This window comes from Glossina fuscipes, unplaced genomic scaffold (genome assembly GCF_014805625.2).
Source record: "Glossina fuscipes isolate IAEA_lab_2018 unplaced genomic scaffold, Yale_Gfus_2 114, whole genome shotgun sequence".
Lineage (NCBI taxonomy): Eukaryota > Metazoa > Arthropoda > Insecta > Diptera > Glossinidae > Glossina > Glossina fuscipes.
Genome location: NW_023998457.1, coordinates 2,872,617 through 2,892,628, shown reverse-complemented (window position 1 = coordinate 2,892,628; position 20,012 = coordinate 2,872,617). Strand labels below are relative to the sequence as shown.

General features: G+C 33.3%; 4 protein-coding genes and 1 long non-coding RNA gene across 9 annotated transcripts; 3 read left to right on the top strand and 2 right to left on the bottom strand.

The window, feature by feature from the left end:
* On the bottom strand, window positions 1–1,308 carry LOC119640007 (flotillin-2-like). The gene has a single exon (XM_038037785.1). The coding sequence runs from the start codon at window positions 1,306–1,308 to the stop codon at window positions 1–3; it is 1,308 nt and encodes a 435-aa protein (XP_037893713.1).
* Window positions 1,309–4,088: 2,780 nt separating this feature from the next.
* Window positions 4,089–5,516, top strand: LOC119640029 (flotillin-2-like). Its single transcript, XM_038037802.1, has one exon. It carries the CDS (start codon window positions 4,089–4,091, stop codon window positions 5,514–5,516), a length of 1,428 nt encoding a protein of 475 aa, XP_037893730.1.
* Window positions 5,517–7,420: 1,904 nt separating this feature from the next.
* LOC119639882 lies at window positions 7,421–12,956 on the top strand. Of its 5 annotated transcripts, none has more exons than XR_005247582.1 (5): window positions 7,421–7,495; window positions 7,705–7,847; window positions 10,353–11,163; window positions 11,561–12,675; window positions 12,746–12,956. It is a non-coding gene; the product is annotated as an uncharacterized LOC119639882 (long non-coding RNA). The 5 variants fall into 5 exon arrangements; XR_005247581.1 differs by lacking the exon at window positions 7,421–7,495 and adding an exon at window positions 7,502–7,597; XR_005247583.1 differs by lacking the exons at window positions 7,421–7,495; window positions 7,705–7,847 and adding an exon at window positions 7,865–8,211.
* Window positions 8,337–10,267, bottom strand: LOC119639881 (ankyrin repeat and LEM domain-containing protein 2-like). Its single transcript, XM_038037569.1, has one exon. The coding sequence runs from the start codon at window positions 10,080–10,082 to the stop codon at window positions 8,574–8,576; it is 1,509 nt and encodes a 502-aa protein (XP_037893497.1). The 5' UTR covers window positions 10,083–10,267; the 3' UTR covers window positions 8,337–8,573.
* A 3,188-nt stretch (window positions 12,957–16,144) lies between the features above and the next one.
* On the top strand, window positions 16,145–17,574 carry LOC119639946 (putative SERF-like protein). Its single transcript, XM_038037690.1, has 3 exons — window positions 16,145–16,330; window positions 16,591–16,696; window positions 16,755–17,574. Exons 1-3 carry the CDS (start codon window positions 16,324–16,326, stop codon window positions 16,831–16,833), a joined length of 192 nt encoding a protein of 63 aa, XP_037893618.1. The 5' UTR covers window positions 16,145–16,323; the 3' UTR covers window positions 16,834–17,574.
* The last annotated feature ends 2,438 nt before the right edge of the window (window positions 17,575–20,012 follow it).

Genomic DNA, 20,012 nt, shown 5'->3' with positions numbered 1-20,012 from the left:
TTAAGCTCTATCTCCGACTTGTTTTGATAACATTTTGGATATATCAACACCGGTAAGGGCATTTATAGATGGAGGCAATTGAGCTACGAGACGATTGATATCGTTTAGGAAATTGTCACTGCCACCGATTAAAACAATTTCGTCCGTCTTGGCCAGGGGTGCAGCAACTTCTGAGGCAATCTTTGGTAAAGATTCCAAAACCATATTTGTCATGGCAGCGTCACCGAACTTTTTATAAACGTTAGCCTTTAAGCTCATCTTTTCAGCTTCGGCTTTACCTATCATTTCGATGGCATGGGCTTCCGCGCTTCCAATTTTACGTATTTTATCAGCTACGGCATTTGCTAATTCAATTGTTTGATATTTTTCACCTTCAGTTATAGTCCGTACACGGTAAGCTTCTGCTTCAGCTGGCAACCTCATCGTACCAATAAGTTCTTGTTCTATACGTAATACTTCTTGTTCCTCAATTTCGATTTGCTTACGACGCTCCACCACATCAATTTGTATCTTTTCATTGCATATACTCTGATGTACTACGGCCGATTTTATATCGTAGGCTAATTCAGCTTCAGCCTTCGCTTTGTTGATCTCCTGATCGAATTGTGATTTTTGCAACTGATATTTACGTCTATTACCACCAATTTTTATATCCGTCTCATATTTAACATCCATTGCATTTTTCTCACATTCAGCTTCACGTATGCCCGCATCGCGTTCGGCTTGTGCAACACCGATATTGGCATCGCGTTTCACTTGGGCCGTTTGCGTCTTGCCCAATGAATTCAAATAGTTTACTTCATCCTGAACATCTACGATAGTAAAGGAGAGAATTTCAACTCCCATACCTTTGACATCGGTTTGCGCAACTTCACGTACTAAATAGGCGAATTCTTCGCGATCTTTGTACACTTGTTCAACTTTAAGAGTTCCCAATATCGCACGCAAATGCCCTTCGAGTGTTTGCAATATCGTATTTTCTATCTCTTCTATTGTTTTTCCCAAAAATTGTTCGGCAGCTCGAAGCAAATGTTCATCCTGATCGTTATTATAATCGCTTCCTTTTTTGGATCTCATAAATTTACATTGCGCCACACCGCTTACATTAAGTGGCACACCCTCAGCCGTTTCAACATGCCTGCATTTTGGTTGCACTGTCATAACATTCAAATACAAATATTGCACATCGTTTGTTGCCCACCAAGCCCATGTCCAACCGCCTACGATAGTGCGGACACGACGTCGGCCGCAACAGCCACCAGATATAACTATAACTTCATTTGGACCACTGGTATGAATAGCCCCCATAGCACTTTTTTTTTTGTATTCTTCTTATTTTATATGGCGCAGTTACAAAATTTGCTTACAAGAATCGGAGGAGAATAAGACAATGTATTGAAAATTTTTTCAAAAAACAATTTTTTTTTTTTAAATTACAAATCTGATTATTCTGTATTCTTTTCTCGTCTCAGAAAATGCTTACGGTATATATATGTATGTATATATATATATATATATATAAAGTATCGACAATTATTAAAATCTATTTAAAGTTCTCATATAACGGAAAAATTCTTACATCGAACAACGTATTAGAAAAACAAAATTTCTTATGCAATTAAATCATAGTTTACCCAATCAAAATTCCACTATCGATAATTTCGATATTCGAATTTCGATATCTGTCATGATGCTTATCTTATGTCGCATCCCATAGCATGCCTACGCGAGAAAAGCTTTGAAAATTGTGTTAATCAGCCGTCCAATATTCAATTCGTTTCAATTGAATCTATACAAAAGCAATTCTTGCTGTTTGCACTTAGGAATTTGGGTTGGGACCCGATTTCCCCTCTTCCACCCTATGAAAATAGGTTGCTTCTGTTATCCTTACCGTCACTCGAGAAACGTAGATTTGTTCTTGGGGTTTCCTTCCTAATCAAATTAATAAATGGTGCAATTGATTCGCCCGCATTACTTCGTGAGATTTGCTTTAATGTCCCTAACCGCTTCTCTAGGTACTTTATGTTGATAAAGCTTAGTCAATGCAAATATAACTTTGAACTGTTTAACCCGCTCAGAGTTGTTTGCAAGAACCTAAATGATGTCTATCATCTATTCTCATTAACGGACTCTTTAAAGTCCATTAAAGCAATATTGCTCAACAAGCGCGATTTACCTATGTCGTACTTAAACTGATTTAACCTTAGATTTTGTCATTATGAGTCGAAAATTAATTTGTTGTTAACAATTATCGCTTGCCAAGCTTATGCATGTTTGCGATGGCTTAGGGGTTCACTTGCAATTTGGTCCTGTATCGGTTGTGGGCGTGGCTCTATGCTAATTGTGTACATGCTTTTTTTTTTTTTTTTTATTTTTTTTCCTCCTTATTTGTTTTATTGAACTTATACTAAGTTTTATTATTAAATAATTTTAAGATTTACTTAAGAGCCAATTGAACTCGACTGCCATTTTGTTTTAGTTGAGTTTCTTGTATAAGTGGAATAAATAAATAAATAAATAAATAAAAAATAAAAACCATTAAGGTTCTCATATAACGGATCTCTAAAAACTTATTAGAAAAAAAAAATTTCTTATCTAATTAAATCATTGCTTACCCTAATAAAAAGTCCATCATCAATAATTTCGATATTCGAATTTCGATATCAGCCGATACGCTTGTCTTAAATCTCATTCCATAGCATGCTTACGCATTTTCTAACACGCTCCTGCAGAAAGTCTTTGATAATTGTGTTAACCATCTTATCGACTCGTGTAAAGGTGTATGAGCAAAGGTGAAAGAACTAGTATGATAACAAATCAAAATCGCGTTGATCAGTGCCCTTTAACACTAGAAGTACTGTGAGGTTCAATTTAACCTTTTTCAACTAATGAGCTTAAAAATAAAGTGGTTGTTAGACCAGCTAAAGTTCGAAAAATCTTGTTGACTTTTTATTTATAAGACAATACTTTCAAATACTTATTTCAAACTGAAGATCGGAAGATAAGAAGATGAAATTGGCCACAAACATCCCCTGGTCCTTGGCCCATGATTAGACAAGTAAGAAAATTCGCTGTTATCGTAAGAAAGACAAGAAAAAGTAAAAAACTAAATTTTCATACTCTATCATATCAATTTGGGTTAATTACTCTTTTTGTTTTTGTAAAGTAGAAGAGGAAATTTATTATATCTGTTGTAGATTACGAGTAACGAGTAAAAAGCATGGAAAGTAAAAATGTTTTTAGTTTTTGACAGATTTTTTTTGCAAATTTGTAGTTGGATAGATGGACAGACGACTAGACGAACATGCTTAAATGCATTCCTCACCTGACCAAGAATGTATATCCCTTATAGGGTTTTTGAAGCTTGCTTATTTATTAATTTTAATACATTGCAATATTGGGTGGCCGTGGCCAAGTTTTTCCAATTTGATCCGGATACCATGGAATTATCCATGGAACATATGTTTAAATGTTTATAGATTTATTCGCTATAGTTTGCGATCCCTTCGATCGATTTGGATCCACTTTGAATACCAATCTGAATGCAAGAACTTTCAATGTCTTTGCAAATTTGAAGCCGATAACTTGCTTTTTATGACCATGGGAACGTTTACAAGACACATTACCCAGACGGACAGAGGGACATGCTTAAATCTATGTAGATTTTAATGCTGATCGAAAATGGATACACTTTATAGGATTGCCCAGCCTTCCTTCCGACAAAATAAATACACTACTCATCCGTCATTGCTGAATATGAATATAGTTATGATGTGTTCACATACACGCCCACTATAGGTTAGAAATTGAACAGTCTCGAAAAAGCATCGGCAATTTCTTCATTCTTTCCTCTATAACATTTTGATCTTAATCTTAATACCTAAGAATACTTCGAGGCCATCTTTTGCACGAATGTTCGCCTGTAGTTTCAGTGTTAAAGGTGTATTTTTTACTATCTATTTGTCATCATAATAAAATATTTTTTTAATTATTAATAACATTTACAATATAATTAAATAAATTTTTTAGTAAATTTATGACAAATTTTGGGAACATAATTAGAAAATTAAAATAAATTTAGAAAAACCATGGGCAGCATTCTTACTAGCGGGCCCAATGAAGCTATAATCATATCAGGTGGTTGCGGCTCGAAACAAGTGCGCACTATTGTAGGCGGCTGGGCATGGGCTTGGTGGATTGTCACCGATGTTCAACGTTTATCATTAAATGTTATGACTTTAGAACCGTCATGCGTACATGGACAGACAATTGAAGGCGTGCAATTAGACGTAACTGGTGTAGCGCAATGTAAGGTGAAGAGGACAAAATCGTCTAATGGTCCTGATGAAATGTTGCTTAGAGCTGCTGAGCAATTCTTAGGCAGAGAAGAAGACGAAATTAAAAATGCTTTACTGCAAACACTCGAAGGACATTTACGTGCGATATTAGGAACACTTACAGTCGAACAAGTGTACAAAGACCGTGAAAGATTCGCTTCGCTAGTTCACGAATTAGCGGAATCTGATATACAAGACCTGGGCCTCACAATTGTTTCATTTACAATTAAAGATATACAAGATAACGTTGACTATTTGAGGTCATTGGGTAAATCGATTACTGCCAAAGTGATACGTGATGCTGATATAGGTGTAGCGTTAGCTGGACGTGATGCTGGTATACGCGAAGCGGAATGTGAAAAAAATGCGTTGGATGTCAAATACATGACCAATGCAAAAGTCGAAAATAATGCTCGGGAGTATCAAGTGAAACGGTCTCAATTTGAACAAGATGTTAACAAAGCCAATGCCGAGGCGCAACTGGCATACGATCTGCAATCAGCCAAGGTACATCAGAATATACGAAATGAAGAGGTACAAATTGATGTTGTTGAGCGGCGTAAACAAATCGAAATCGAGGAGCAGGAAGTGATACGAATGGACCAAGAACTTATAGGTCTAGTGAAATTGCCAGCTGAGGCCGAAGCATATCGTGTGCAGACAATAGCGCAAGCCGAAAAATTCGAAGCCATCGCAATGGCTCGTGCTGTATCTGAAAAGATACGAAAAATTAGTTCTGCCGAAGCGCACGCCCTTGAAGCAGTAGGCAAAGCTGAAGCGGAACGAATGCGTTTAAGAGCAAACGTTTATAAGCAATATGGAAATGCAGCCATTCTTAATATTGTCTTGCAATCCCTACCAAAACTAGCTGCTAAAATTGTTACTCCCTTAGCAAAGACTGATAAAATTGTTTTAATCGGCGGTAATAATCCAAGTAAAAGCAAGAGTGATAACTTTCAAAATGAATCGGACGCTCTCAACAAATCTTCTGCGGGAGTAAAAGGCTGCGACCCAAGCCAGTATTCCTGTTCTCTGGCAAGTCCTGTTAAGAAAACCCACGTACCCACAGAAGGCAGCCGCCCAAGCGAGTGCAGATGCGATCCATCTTCATTTGACAGTCAAGGCATACCACTCAATCAGTCTACGACGGTTGCAAAAAAGCAGAAAAAAAATACTTAGATATTTTGATCCAAAAGATTATTGAGCGCTTTACGTGGAAAATCGAAAAAATAAGCTTCCAATCCATCATAATTTTAGTCTTATTTTTACTTACTTATCTGCCTACCCGCATTCCTTTAGTTGATAGAAATTTTTAACGTTATATTTTAAAATTCCCTGATAGTTCTCTGTATTTTTCTTACAAACCCTTCTATATTGTCTTATTAACGAATCATAAAAATATCGTTAAGCTGCCCTTTAAAAAAATTGTAATAAAATTTCTTCTAAATTATAACGGGAATGTTTTGTTTGCTTAAAAATCGCCTTATATCGCTTATCAAATTTCTTAGGAATGTAGAAAGCAACTAGTTTTTCGCTAGAAATTGCTTATTCCTATACCTTGCTTTGTTTGTTTTCTTTGGTTTTCCCTTGAAATAGCCTATTCTCATACCTTGCATTTTTTCCTCTGTCAAATTATCCAGGCATTTTGAAAATCTTTTGGGATTGTGCTTAAGCTTATTAGCCCATTCGAGACCGTTTGCACGCACTGTCTATGCAATTGATATCTGCGGATAAGCAATTGTCAGTCATTCTAAGTAAAGTAACCGTTGAAGTAAGACTTAGTTTGAATTAAAAATATCTGTGCAGTATTAGAAAACAAAATTTTGGCATTGGTTTTACCAAATAACAGATCGTAAAGCAAGAACATGCAGGAAGTAACCAGTGAGAAGGAAAATTATGATTTCATGCTTACACAAAATGAATACGAATATTGAACTTTTAGATGATACACAGAATAATGTTTTTGACGAAAGTCATTACGACTATTTAGTGAAAATGGCAGTGAACGTAATATTGAATAGCATCAAAGTGAACACATTGAATACATTGAGATATGGAAAAATTATCGTTGTCTTCCAAAAATTTCTTTTGTCGGTGAACCTGATCTTGAAAATTTACCAGTCGAAGATTGTATGTATGATTTTTTTTGAATTTTCATTTGACAATACCTTTCCTCTTATAATTGTGAATGATATAAATGTAAACACAAGAACAGGAAATTTATAACGTGTGATTATTCGCACCAATTGTTTCTAAAAAGGCTCTTTTGACAAACGAATCTGTTACAAAACTTTACATGTAACAATATGTATATTTATTAATCTGTATTATTGACAAATATATGAAATCATTTGCTAGCATATTTGAGGTAAACTAAAGTAATTTCAAACGTCTCGCAAGATTCCTTTGCCGCCAATCTCGATGTCTCTCTATTGCCCAATAAAGTAATGTGAGCAAAAGGATAATTTTGTCCGATGTTTCCTTGATTATTTAATAGCAATATTTTAATATTTTTCTTTTTTTGTTTGTTTAATAACTAGGTTAGGCCTGTTGGCGATAATAAGAATGATGAATTTTTATTATTTATTGATTCTTTGTGCTTCATGAACGATAGCGACAGTATATGATGTATGGAAAGATTGATAATACAGAATTAATTACAAGCTTTGGCTTAATTAAGAATATTAATTGGACAATTGGAGCAAAAGGCCAAAAAAATGTGAAATGATTTACTTATTTTTTACAAATATAAATTTCTTTATAATTAAACTATTTTCTTTGGAATATATTTTATTTTCAATTTGTTTTCTCTTCTAAATGAAACTTTAAACAATCAACACTAAAGTGAGGAATATTTGCTTTGACAAATTTGAGAGAGCGTTTCTCGCAACTCTTTTGCATAGATATAGCAAAAAAACTCGAATCTTGAGAATGAAACCTTGTTAACGCTATATATAATTAGTGTCCATGTTTCTACTATTAAACAGTATTCTTAGTTGCGATGGCAACCCCGCTTGTAAATAATTTATGTTAATAGATAGTGTTGATCCTGGCAACTTTACGTTCTTCATGTATTTCGTCATGAAGGCTCATTCGTAACTTTTCCTTTGTTAGTTGAGCGTTCCGATATTTGCATCTTGCAATCCTTTTAATAAGTGGTAAGACATTTTAAGTATGCAAATTTAAATTCATACCACTTGGTAATAACTCTTGCGCAAAAACTGTTACTGTATTAAATGGACATTTTTTTGGGAAAACAAGTAAGAAAATAATTTTCTTTATGTAGAAGCAAGACTATGTGTATTTCGTTACAAAGTTTATTACACAAGTCTTGAATATATTTTTTTGTTTTATATTTATTCTAAAGGTTAAAATGGACATATTGGCTGGACATTTAGCGGTTGGATTCATTCAATCTTAATATCTTTGTAATAAAGCAAATTTTAGAAGAGATGAAACGTCTACCTTCCTAAGTTCGCAAAGGCAATAGAAGCCTCATCCATCGCAATGGTAAAAGAAAACGAACTTTTTTATAGTCCAATTTTAATTTTTTAAATATGTACATTGACAGTAACACAGAAAGCACTGATCTCCATTTGAAAGATTTTCTAGAAGTTACCTAACGTGCGTGTATAAATATTTGTTTATTTTACAGATTTTAACTTAAAAGAAATCATTTAAGACGACTTTCGGTTTTAATTGACGCGTTAAGAGGTGTTGCGCAAAATATTTTTAAAATTTATCAACATTATATATATAAATATAGGTTTAAAAGTTATTCATCTTATTGGTTTAGTCCATCTTAACTCAACATCCAAAAAAAAAAAAAATTTATTTTCTGTTTAAACCAAAAAGGAGAAAAAAAATGACGTCTGTGAGTTTGCCTTATTATTGAAATTATGATTTCGATGTAGTTTTCTGCATAGGTTATGGTTCATTTTCAAAGTTTTTAAAAGTTTCCTATCACCCTTGTGAAATAATAAATTGTGAAAAAATGCGTATTTGGGTAAGAAATTTCTCGAAATTTTGTTTAGTCTGAATTCTCTTTATTAAAATTGCCTTGTCACGGAAGAAGACTACATTAATCGGCAGAAGTGGCGAAAGAGTCCTTTGTCAGTGCTGCCAGCTTTTACCAAAATACGTTCTGCGTAAACGTACGCCATGTTTGATGATCTTGTCCATTTCAAGTCGATTAAATTTCTTCTTCTTGGTTTATTTTCAATATTTCTTGGTATGTCAACAAATTCCTCTAAGAAATCCCAGTATTTCCTGTGTATTATTTAATTCCTGCATTACAGGAGAAGCGACGTATGGTTCGCGATAACTGAAGAAAGCGGATTTTCTCTTTTGAAGCAATGGCGTTCCCGGATATAAAGATTTGTATGCATTATCTTGATCATCTTCACCCATGAGATTCTTGCGATTGTTATTTGTTTCACCAGTAACTGCGAAATTTACATTTGCCTCTTTATCTTCTGTGCTCTGCAGTATATTCATTTTACCGCCAGTTTCTTTCTGATAGTCTAATGAACCTTCTAAAGAAAATGATTTATCACATCCATTGTAGTCACTAACGTTAAAGAATGAACGTCCCTTTAAGGAGGCAGTGAGTGAGTCGAGACTATTGTTTATGCTTTTTTTAGGTGTTTTGCATGGAGTACTATTAACTGTTCGAGACTTCATAGGAGAGATAAAGAAATTACTCGCGATTGGTGAAGTAATATTGCTACCATTTCTAGGCGGAGTTTTCAAACGACGGAAAAATTTATTAGCCTGTTCCTTGCTCATTGGACCAGAAATAGCTTTAACTTCCACCTCTGGACTTAAGGGATCACAGTTAAGTTTTGGTGGATTGTTTGAAGAAAATGGTTGGCCAATTTGTGCTGGCATGCATCCATCATTAGATCGCAACACGGGAACATAAAAACGTTCTCCTAATAACATTTCAATCTTTTTAAGAACATCTGCATTCGGATTGCTCAACCGCGAGCAAATGATCTGTTTTGGGAGTAAATCTTCACTATTTTTTGTCAGCTTACATTCCGGATAGGAGGTTAGCAGTTCCACCATCTCGACGCAACCATATTTCGCGGCTAAATGTAATGGTGTTTCACTGCATCCTTTCACCGGCATATTTAAATAATAATCTAACAGATTTGCGCACAATTCTTCACACATTTTTTGATCGCCCTTTTTACCAGCCAGCAAATCGACAAATTTTGGTTCATATACAGTCTTTAGAATAAGTTCAGCTACTTGAGGTTTTTTTGAAATTGCACATATATGCATGGCATTATTACGATAACCTTCTTTCAATGTTGTTGGCGTATCGCCAGAGCTTACTAGGTACCTAGGATTATCCCAAATAATATTTTTAACGCGATCACAATCGCCAGATTCTATTATTTTTCGAAATTCAATAAGCTCGTGCTTAGTGGGAAGTCGAAAGGCAGCCTTTTCCAGTGAGATAGTAGAAGCCTTATTATCGTTATATTTATTTTGCACTACTTCATAACCAGTTTGGGCATATTTAATGGCCTCATCTTCACTAACAAATTCCTTTAAACGGGCATCCTTGTGTTTCTTTAAAACTTCTAAGGCATCAGATTTTTTACGGAAGACGTAAGGAGAATCAACGGTATCATTACCGCCGTTAGACATAACACCACTGCCAGATGCAGATGTCGCACTGCTTGGAGCCGCTGCGATAGAAGCTACGCCAACATGTAAACCGTAAAAAGGCATAGTTTTGCATGAAAGCTAGGCCGCAATTACAAATCCTTTATTTTATAAAATGCTCCGCGATTTACCAAGCTACCGATCTATTTCCGTTATTAGCGAATTTCGCAACTTTTTTTGAAGGCTTTTCTATTTTAATAAATTTTCCGTCGAAAATTCTCTTCAAACTTTTTTTTTTCTAATTTGAGGTATACTGGAACATTTTACATTTTATAATGAATGTTGTTTTTATTTTAACTTAAGATATAATATTTTTTTTAAATTCTTTCCCTCTAGCAAAATGCATCTTCTTTTTTTCTTTAAATTTCATAGAATTTTTCTATTAATTACGTATCAACTTTTGCTCAATCAACTTAATTATTTAGGTTTTCCAAGAAAACAAATATTTATTCAATTTAGAATCATCAAAAAAAACGAATTTTCAATCAACATTGAATTATTAACAATAATCAACGAACGGAATTCTTCAATTAACTCCTCCCCTCAACTACTGCTTCGTTTAAAATCTACATATAATATTTGATATAATCAACTGTTCTAAATTGCTTTGAAATTTTTTTAATACTTTAGTTTTTTCAAATTTCTAAAATTATGTACAATTTTTATTAACATTTCTCCATCTGAGAAACTAATGTTTTGATGCGTTCATAAGAAAAATGTGGAAATTCAAAACGACTATTCAGATCAATCAACGCCGCATTGTCAGCAATCAATGAAATGATCTTTAAGGAACGTTCCTTGCCTTTGTGCTTTTAAAACTTTATAATATGGAGATATTTAAGATTTATGCATCAATCAACATATCATTGACTTAGTCCGTTAAATCTCAACTAATTCATTATCAATTACAATCAATGAAAATACAATCCTTATGGAAGAATCAACAATCAACTTTCCTAGCAGAAGAATCTACAATCAACTTTCCTAGCAGAAGAATCTGCAATCAACTTTCCTAGCGGAAAAGTCTTCAATCAACTTACCTAACGGAATAAAGCTCAAGAAGTTTTCTGCAACAAACGAAGAGCATCAAAAATTGTTCTGGCCAAATAATGTGCAGTAACTTTTTTCAAATTAATTTAAAAGAAAGGTGACTATCGGTACAATTTATTGCTCAAAGTAATCGAAGAATTGACTGCAATCAAATTTTTCTTCTGAAGTTTTCAATAGCGTTAAATGTAGACATTTAAATATTTCTCATTTTGTTTCAACATACTCGCAGACTTGGATGCTATAGCATTCATCTTTATTGTGATTCAGATTTTAATGACAATTATTTTTATTTAATTTTATATAAGATTAATACACTAATGACAATTATTTAAAAAATTCTTGCCATTATAAAGTTTGAAGGCTAGATAAATCGGGCCAAGTAAAAAATCGAATTGAAAGTGTTTTTAGCTTATTAATATATCTTCTTTTTTTTTTATTTATAATATTGCTTATTAGTGCAAAACATGTTTTAATCCTTTCTTTTGTTCTTCTAGCCAAACATCTCTTTAAAAGTTGAAAGAATTTATCAATTGATATTGGATGAAGGGAAAGATTTGCGAGATTTTTTTTTTTTTCAACTAAATCACTCAAAAATCTGTGATTGCAATACTAACGTTACCAAATCATAACAGGGCGCGTGCAGAAGTGTTACCCATAAAGAATTGACAATTGTTAATTCAGTCTAAGCTATCGGTGCGTTTAAAATGAATTAAATGAGAAATTGGAGTATTATATAAGTCTGCCAAATTCATCTTCAAAGTGGTATTGCACCGATTAATACAAGGCATGTCGCCTAACCTACAAACGAGAAGTATTCTCTACCTCAATACATAGGGCATTATTGATTCAGGCCGCATATAATGACAACAGCTATGACAACAATAACAACGGGCAACAATCGCAGTGACAACCAATCCAGCAACACCAGCAATGACTTCAATAACAACGTGAAAAAGCTAAAGTGTGGAACAGTTCAAGCTCTACACCATATATGCGTACCATATATGGTACAGAAAAAATGAAGCTCGTGCGTATATATGTAACTTCCAGGATGATTTAAGGTGGACCCACCTTTTATTATATCCAATGGCAAAATTTTTTCGGTGGTGTATGGTTCAACATGTTCAACAAAAAGAGTGCAATTTTTTGGCATATATCAACGAAATTCAATGTAAAAAGGTGTGTTGGAGCAAAGGTCAGAATGTATTGCAAAACGATTTGATTGAAAGATGTTTTGCGGCCATTCCTCATTCATTCTCCTATTTTCAAAAGGCTTTTATACAAAAAGAATAGCGATGTTCAACATTTTGACATACGATATCGATGTCACGACAACCTTAACATGGCAAGGTGGTCGAATTTTTACAATTTTATGTTGAATGTCTCGCTTTAGTAATAACTTGGCATCAAATCATGGTTAACTAACTATACCAAATATGACTCAACTTTATAAAGATTCCAAAGAAGAGTGTCTTTAAGAGGAAAAAGAGATATGCCAATTAGTCCTTGCCTTGCCGGCCTGCAATGTTTTTGTTTCTTTGCTTTGCTAACGTATTGCATTCTCAACGTATTTTTTTTGGAACGTATACTTTAAACAGCCTAATCAAAGGTACTTTGAAATAATGAAAAATGCTCCAGTTAAAAGGAAATAACGTTTTAATATAATTAATTAAAAAAAGGTACTCGAAAATTGCATCCCATCATCAACTTAAGGCAGTGAAAAAATCAACCATCAACTTTCCTAGAAGAAAATTCTGCAATGAACTTTCCTAGAAGAAAACTACAATGAACTTTCCTAGAAGAGAACTCTACAATCAACTTTCCTAGAAGAAAACTGCAATGAACTTTCCTAGAAGAAAATTCTGCAATCAACTTTCCTAGAAGAGAACTCTACAATCAACTTTCCTAGAAGAAAACTGCAATCAACTTTCCTAGAAGAGGAGTTTACAATCAACTTTCCTAGAAGAGGAATCTACAATCAACTTTCCTAGAAGGAAACTCTACAATCAACTTTTTTAGAAGAAGACTCAACAATCAACTTTGCTGACGGAATAACGCTCAACAACTTTCCCAACAGAAGAATCTTCAATCAACGTCAATGCAAAAGAAAAAAGAAAAGATATTAAGAAGTAAGATATTTTCAAAATTATTACACAACAAAATGAACGCCAGTGTTTTCTGATGTAAATGTACATATTTTTAATGCAATCATTTAAACATTTCACATTGCTTTCGTATCAAAATTTCATTTACTATTAAATGTAAATTGAGAGATTTTTCAGTAAACTGAATGCGATAAGGAGCCAATGGAAATGCAGCGGAGCGCAGTGTCTGTCAAGGTTATACATGTGGAGAACGATCCCGTTTTCGCTTATAAATACAAATACCAATTAAAGGTGGTTCCCGTATTGATGATGCTTTCACCGCTTTCAATTCTTTGAAAAATATGATTTATTATATCCATTACTTAATGACGAGGGATATATTAATTTTGTCACAACATTTGCGACCGCCCAAAATACATCTATATCTATTCTTGACCACCATCAGATTCTGAATCGTTTGTCCGTCTGTCCGTCCATCTTCGCAATGTTTGTTGTAAACATTGTTCTGACTGCAAAAATGAAGCTGTCGACTTCAAATTTGACAGAAACATTGAAAGTACTTGCACGCAGATTTATATTGAAAATGGGCCAAATCGGACAAAGGACACATCTATAGCACTACGTAAACCGACACCTCCTCGGTTTTTTGAAAGGAATAAAAATTTGGATATTTTCTCATTACTCATAAACTATAGCATATAAATGTACAAACATTTGACAGTATATTATATGAGCGATGGAGGATCTCCACAAAAATGGAAAAAGTCGGCCACGCCTTTTTACAGACACACAAAAGCAAATCCAAATCCCCATTAAGTATATAAATTGTTGGCCAGTTTCAAAGTAGGAATGTGCCTAAGCATTACCTTTCATTCATTTGTCCCTCGGTCCGTCTACGTGGTGTCTGTGGTAAGCATTCCTTCCCTTTGCAGAAATGAATATATCGCTTACAAACTTGCAAACTTCTAGGATCCCGGTGATGGGTATAAAAGATTCGGTCATGGCGGAATATATTTTTCTTACTTTATTTTTAAATTCAAATGTGATCCAAAGCATGCATTGGATATGAATTATAATTGTCGTCAATTACTGAAAAGGAAAATTAAATTGTCATTAATAATTGATAATATTTTTATTACTAAATTAAGAATAAATGAAGAAAGTATATGTTTCAGAATTTTCAAATTCACATTACGTATGTAATTTTACCGGTAAAAATTTAGCTCAAAGCAATTTAGATATTACTTATGTAAATTTAACGTGAATATACGTAATTCAAAATTTCCAGAAAATATTGACAGTCTTTTAGTTTGCACAGCAGCGGTTAATACTGAATCTCTGCATCAATATAAGTGGAGACTTGAATATGAAAACATTTAAAACACTTTCACCAACGTTCTGAACGCTCGCATGCTGATATGTAAACTATCAGCAATAATTAAAAATTGAGAATTTGTAAATAAATTTGAAACAAATGGTGGTGGTCCTTGTGGATCTCCTTTGAATACAGTCTTGACTTGACTAGCCTAGCCCTTAACGGGGATTGATGGAGACCTTCAATAACATTTCCAATTGTTTACATTGATCATAGCGGGCTTGATATATTTTTGCTCCTCTCCTTTTTTTTAAGTAAATGCGAACGTGTGTAACACACAGATGGGCTTAAAATAAACCTATCTTTTATTATACCGATCGATTTATTTACCGAATCACAATCTGAATTGATCGAAGTCTGTCTGTCCGTCTGTTAAAGTAAATTTTTGTTCAAGCTGCAGGTCGCAATTTTTGAGATATTCTGATGAAATTTGGTACAGTGACGCTATTGAAAATGTTTCAGATCGGTCCACTGTTTTGACGACTCCCTATATAACGCTTTATTCTGAAAAAAGTGCAATTTTTGAAATTCCCGTCAAAACTGGATAATTAGCAATATTTCGACCTTCAAAATTCATATGAAAACTTTAGACCAGCTGTGGCAAATTTTGAATTTCATATAACGTAAAATGAAGTTCATGCGACAAATGTCTATAATTTTCAATGGTTCATAGTGCAATTTACATCTCTATATGAAGTGGAGTTGATACGACAAATGTCTATAATTTTTAATGCTTCATAGTGAAATTTATATCTATATATGAAGTGAAGTTGATGCGACGAATGTGTATAATTTTCAATGCTTCACGGTGAAATTTATATCTATTTATGTATATATATACAAATATATAATTTTAATTGTATATAATTATATATAAACTTAAAACATAAAAAAATGAACTGTGCCAAACTTAAATCATTTCCGCCTGTTTTTTGGATTTTACGCTAGGATTTCTACATAGGGTTTCACGAAAATTGATATTAGTGAATAGTAATTTGACATAAAAAATTATATAAAAATACGTCAACTTTGGAAACTTTTGGGCACAACCAACGGAACGCAAGACTTCGTTGGGAAAGAGGTATAATTTTTAATATACAGTCCCGTAATAGTTTGTTTTTCTAAACAGAGTGCATAATATTTGTAGCCGACGGTAAAAATAAGCATTGTTTTGACAATGCAGTACTTAATAGCCAACCTAACTCGACTATAAAGTTTTCACCTGTTTTTAACGAGAGTTTTTTTTTATTAAGAGATATGATTAAATCACTAAATGGGGAGATATAGGTCGAATAAAATAGTTATGCTGGCTTTGGGAAAATCGATAATATAGCTTTAAGTGGTTCAATAGATGTTTAAAATGAATAAAAAATATGCTTACAGCACTATTAGTAGATATATTATAAAGCAATCAATTAATTGCCAATGGTCAATCTGGGTCGACTAAACAATATTTTCACTTTTTTTTAACAAAATCTTCGATTTATTCTTATTATTAATTAGTACGAAAAATTTCCCCCGAAAAGAAATAAGAATGTGTATAAGTTTTTTACAAGTTATTATATTGCTTTGCATGGCAACTCTGTTTTTCCCCACATATCTTGTTTTGCCATTGTTGTTAGTACTGAAAGTGAAATAAAAGAAATTAGAAAAATCCAGAACGAGAAAGGGAAGATTTTTTATTTAAATTGAAGCGTTTTGGCCACGCATTAAAGAGTCCAGAAATTTAAAATTAATTTCCTTACATTGTTATATATTTGATAGTGAATAAAGCAACATGACACGTAAGTAAAGAAAGTTACCAAACGTACTCTCGAATGTTGGGAGATACAGCAGCAGTTTACTGGTTATCAATGACAGACAATAGGATGGAACATTTTTTTTTCGCATCAACATGTAAACAAACCTAAAATTTCTAGTCGATTTGTTTATTATCCTATTGCTTACTAAATTTAATTTTGTCTGTTACCTTAGCCAACTGCTGTTCCCTTTTCTTCTCTTTAATTGATGCCATTGATTATATTGTTTATTGCTACTGTCTTAGGTGGTAATCAGCGAGATCTTGCACGACAAAAAAATCTAAAAAAACAAGCTGAGCTAAACAAAGGGAAACGTAATGATAATCTTACCGTTGAGCAACGTAAAGCGAGGTAAATATTTGCAATTCCCCTTTAAATACTTGATTAAGTTTCGAATTTTTATGCGCAGAGATGCTGAGGTAATGCGAGAAAAGCAACGAAAAAAGGAAGCGGCAGAAAACCATCAGCAAATGAGTAAAGTGAAGTAGGATTTCCTAACTTTTCGTTTCCTTATCTCCTCCCTTTCTATTTTTCGGAAAACAACTGCGAGCGAAATTCTTCATAGGTTTGTTTTAATTGAAAGCAGATGGACGGCCAAAATGGGTGGAAAATGATAACAGTAATCAAGTTGGTCAAATTGCGATATATATCATAATCACACGGCGAAGACGCCAGCAATCAAGAGAATATTGAAAATTCAGGACTTAAATGAATACAAAATTGTGACGAAAAGAAAAAAAAAGTATTTACGTTCTCTAACCACGAATCTTGAATGCGTGCATATATACGTACATACGGTTCGTGCAAAGCGTATATTTACACTGGGAATTTTGTGTAAATTTAGACTTAATTCGTTAAATAATTTAAATTTAACGACAAAATCAATGTATTATATTTACATTTAATGCACGAAAGGAAGATAGAACAGTTCTATTCATGCTGTCATAATTTCGGAAAAAAGTTATATCCTTATTTTAAAATCGCAAAAATGCACGCAAAGTTTAGTTTTAAATCTGCACCAACTAACGTGAAAAATTAGTAATGAATTTATCATTATTCCTCATAAAAAGGATAGAGCCAGTGAATCAACATATTGGCCCCGCCATTTTCTTTCTTCATTTTTTTTTTTTATCAATATATTTGATTCAGCCTAAAAGATTTGTATAAATATCAAGTGCAAAAAAAAAAAATATTTTATTATTTTATCTTTTATGTAATATTTATTATGAGAAAAAGAAATTGAAAACGAGTAACTATAAAACGAACAATAATTTCAATAAAATTTAATAACAATCTATCATTTCTTTTTTACTATTACTACAAGAATTTTGTTGAAAACTTTTATTCTAGTATAAGCCGGAGATAATATGATTAATGTATGATGATAATATGTAATATGTTTAGATGATAATAAACATTTTAAGTGTGTAAATCGAACCAATTACTTCACTTGCCTTTAGTCGACTTACAACCAAATCGGATAGCAAATTTGCATTTAATGGGCTGACAGTCCTCGGTATCTTTATTTTGTTCTGAGCATACATATCATATCACAAATCTGTTGTTGCAAATGCAACGAAAGAGAGCAATGGAGTGCCGTAAAACCAAAGGGCGTTTCGTATGATAGCCCGTAGTTTAATACCTACATGAAGGAAGGAACAAAGACATTCGGGTATAAAATACCAAAATATTATACTCGACTGACACCCACAAACGGTTGAATGTCTTGTCTGGCGAGTAGCCTGTGTTCCAAAAAGATCTTTTTTTGCTACTAAGGAGTAGGTCTACTCTGAATTTAGGTCCATGGATCGGGTAATAAAAAGCTTCTTTCCTAAATTGTAAACGATGGAATGTGAGTTCCAGCTTGTGCTTTTTTCACATCAAAAGTCAAGTCCGAATCCAATAAAATCATATATAAATTAAGCGTTTTTTTCGTCACAAAAAGTAAAACTTATTCAATTCGTTGTTCTCACTTTTATTCCCCTATTTAATCATAACCCGTCACAGGTACGTAAATGTTAAGCAATACTGCAAAATATCAAACAGAATAAGTCGTGGCGAAACTCGGGTCAATGGTTTTGATCATTTAAATCCATGAAAAAGGAGTCAGAAAATTATATTCAGTTGGAGCTAAATATCTCTCACCATTGAAACCTTTAGAGTCCCATGCTTTTGTTTATGATTAAGCAAAAGTGATTGGAATAGAACTTATACTCCATCTTCTAATTCACTGAAAGGTATTGCTAAGAAAAATTAATACATGCTGACGTCCACCGTAATTAATTTGCAATTAATGTACTCAGCTTGTCGCATTCTACTCTTCAAGACCTTTTATTTGATAACGCTCTTAATATTAAGAAATAATTAATCCACCACGTCGTGGTGTCTACCATATTTATTTTAGATACAACATATTTTTAGGCAAAATACTTTCAGTTAAGAAATGTATAAAATAATGTTAAACGTTCTATCTTGTTTACCTCATAAGCATAAAAGGACCGAAAAAAAAGGAAAACTCAATCACGAATAACATTTTGTGGGCGTGGACGATTTTTTCCATTTTGCACATAAATGGCAGAGCTTTCTATCTTTCAGAATTTGTGAGTAATGAGCAAAAATCCATTAATTTTTGCTTAGAGAAACGAGGTTGCGTTCTGCTTACGCTTTACTGCGGGCGTGTGCTCTGAGAAATGTTGACCCATTTGCAATACCAACTTGCGCGCAAGAACTTTTAATGTTTGTACTAAGTTTGAAGCCGGTGACTTCATTTTTGCGGCCACCGCACAGATCTACAGACATGGCTTAATCGATTCAGAATTTCGTGATGATTAAGAATATATAGCGTTATTACGACAAAATGAGTGCGCCCTCTTTCTTCAGTAGTAAGTATATGAAAATCATTCACAAGCGTGATTATGCGTGTGAACTTATTCAGGAGAAATTCTAAAAACATTTTAACAAAAAACTCCACTACAAATAATGTTTATGGTATAAAAAGCAGACGAATGCCAAATAATGTGGTGACTGCAAAACAGTCTCGCGTCAACAAAAATGGGCAACATCAGGAAAACATGCAGTAACAAGTTGTATAGACATATTTTCACTTATTTGGCCATTAACGGAATGGAAAACTATGCATCGACCATATTTAACAGAGTGCATATCTCGTATACCATAACAAATAAGACATTATATGCAGCTTGGGTCGAATATATTAACACCTACCATTATCTGTCGTTGGCTATTTAGAAGCAGGGTTAAAGCGAAACATATCATATATATTTTGAATGGTATTTTCATAGGACTTTTATGCGAGTTCATCGATTGTTACGCATACTATTGCGCAAACATATCGTGAAATTTGAATTTCATCACTTTTCTTATGTCAGAAAGACATGCCTAACAGATTCTACAATTTATACTAAATATACGCATCATTTGCACAGATTAAAATATGATAGGAAAAGCTAACATTTTCATTAGTTTCTTCAGATTTTTTTTTTATTATACTGATCACTTCAAAAATTGATTCTGATTTGTCTCCGTTTGTCTGTCTAGTTTTTTTCTGTTCAATCTACAGATTGCCATTGAAATTTAGTACATCGATATATATACTTGGAAAAGTCGTTATATGAATAACACTATTAAATGAAGTGGTGGAGGGGAA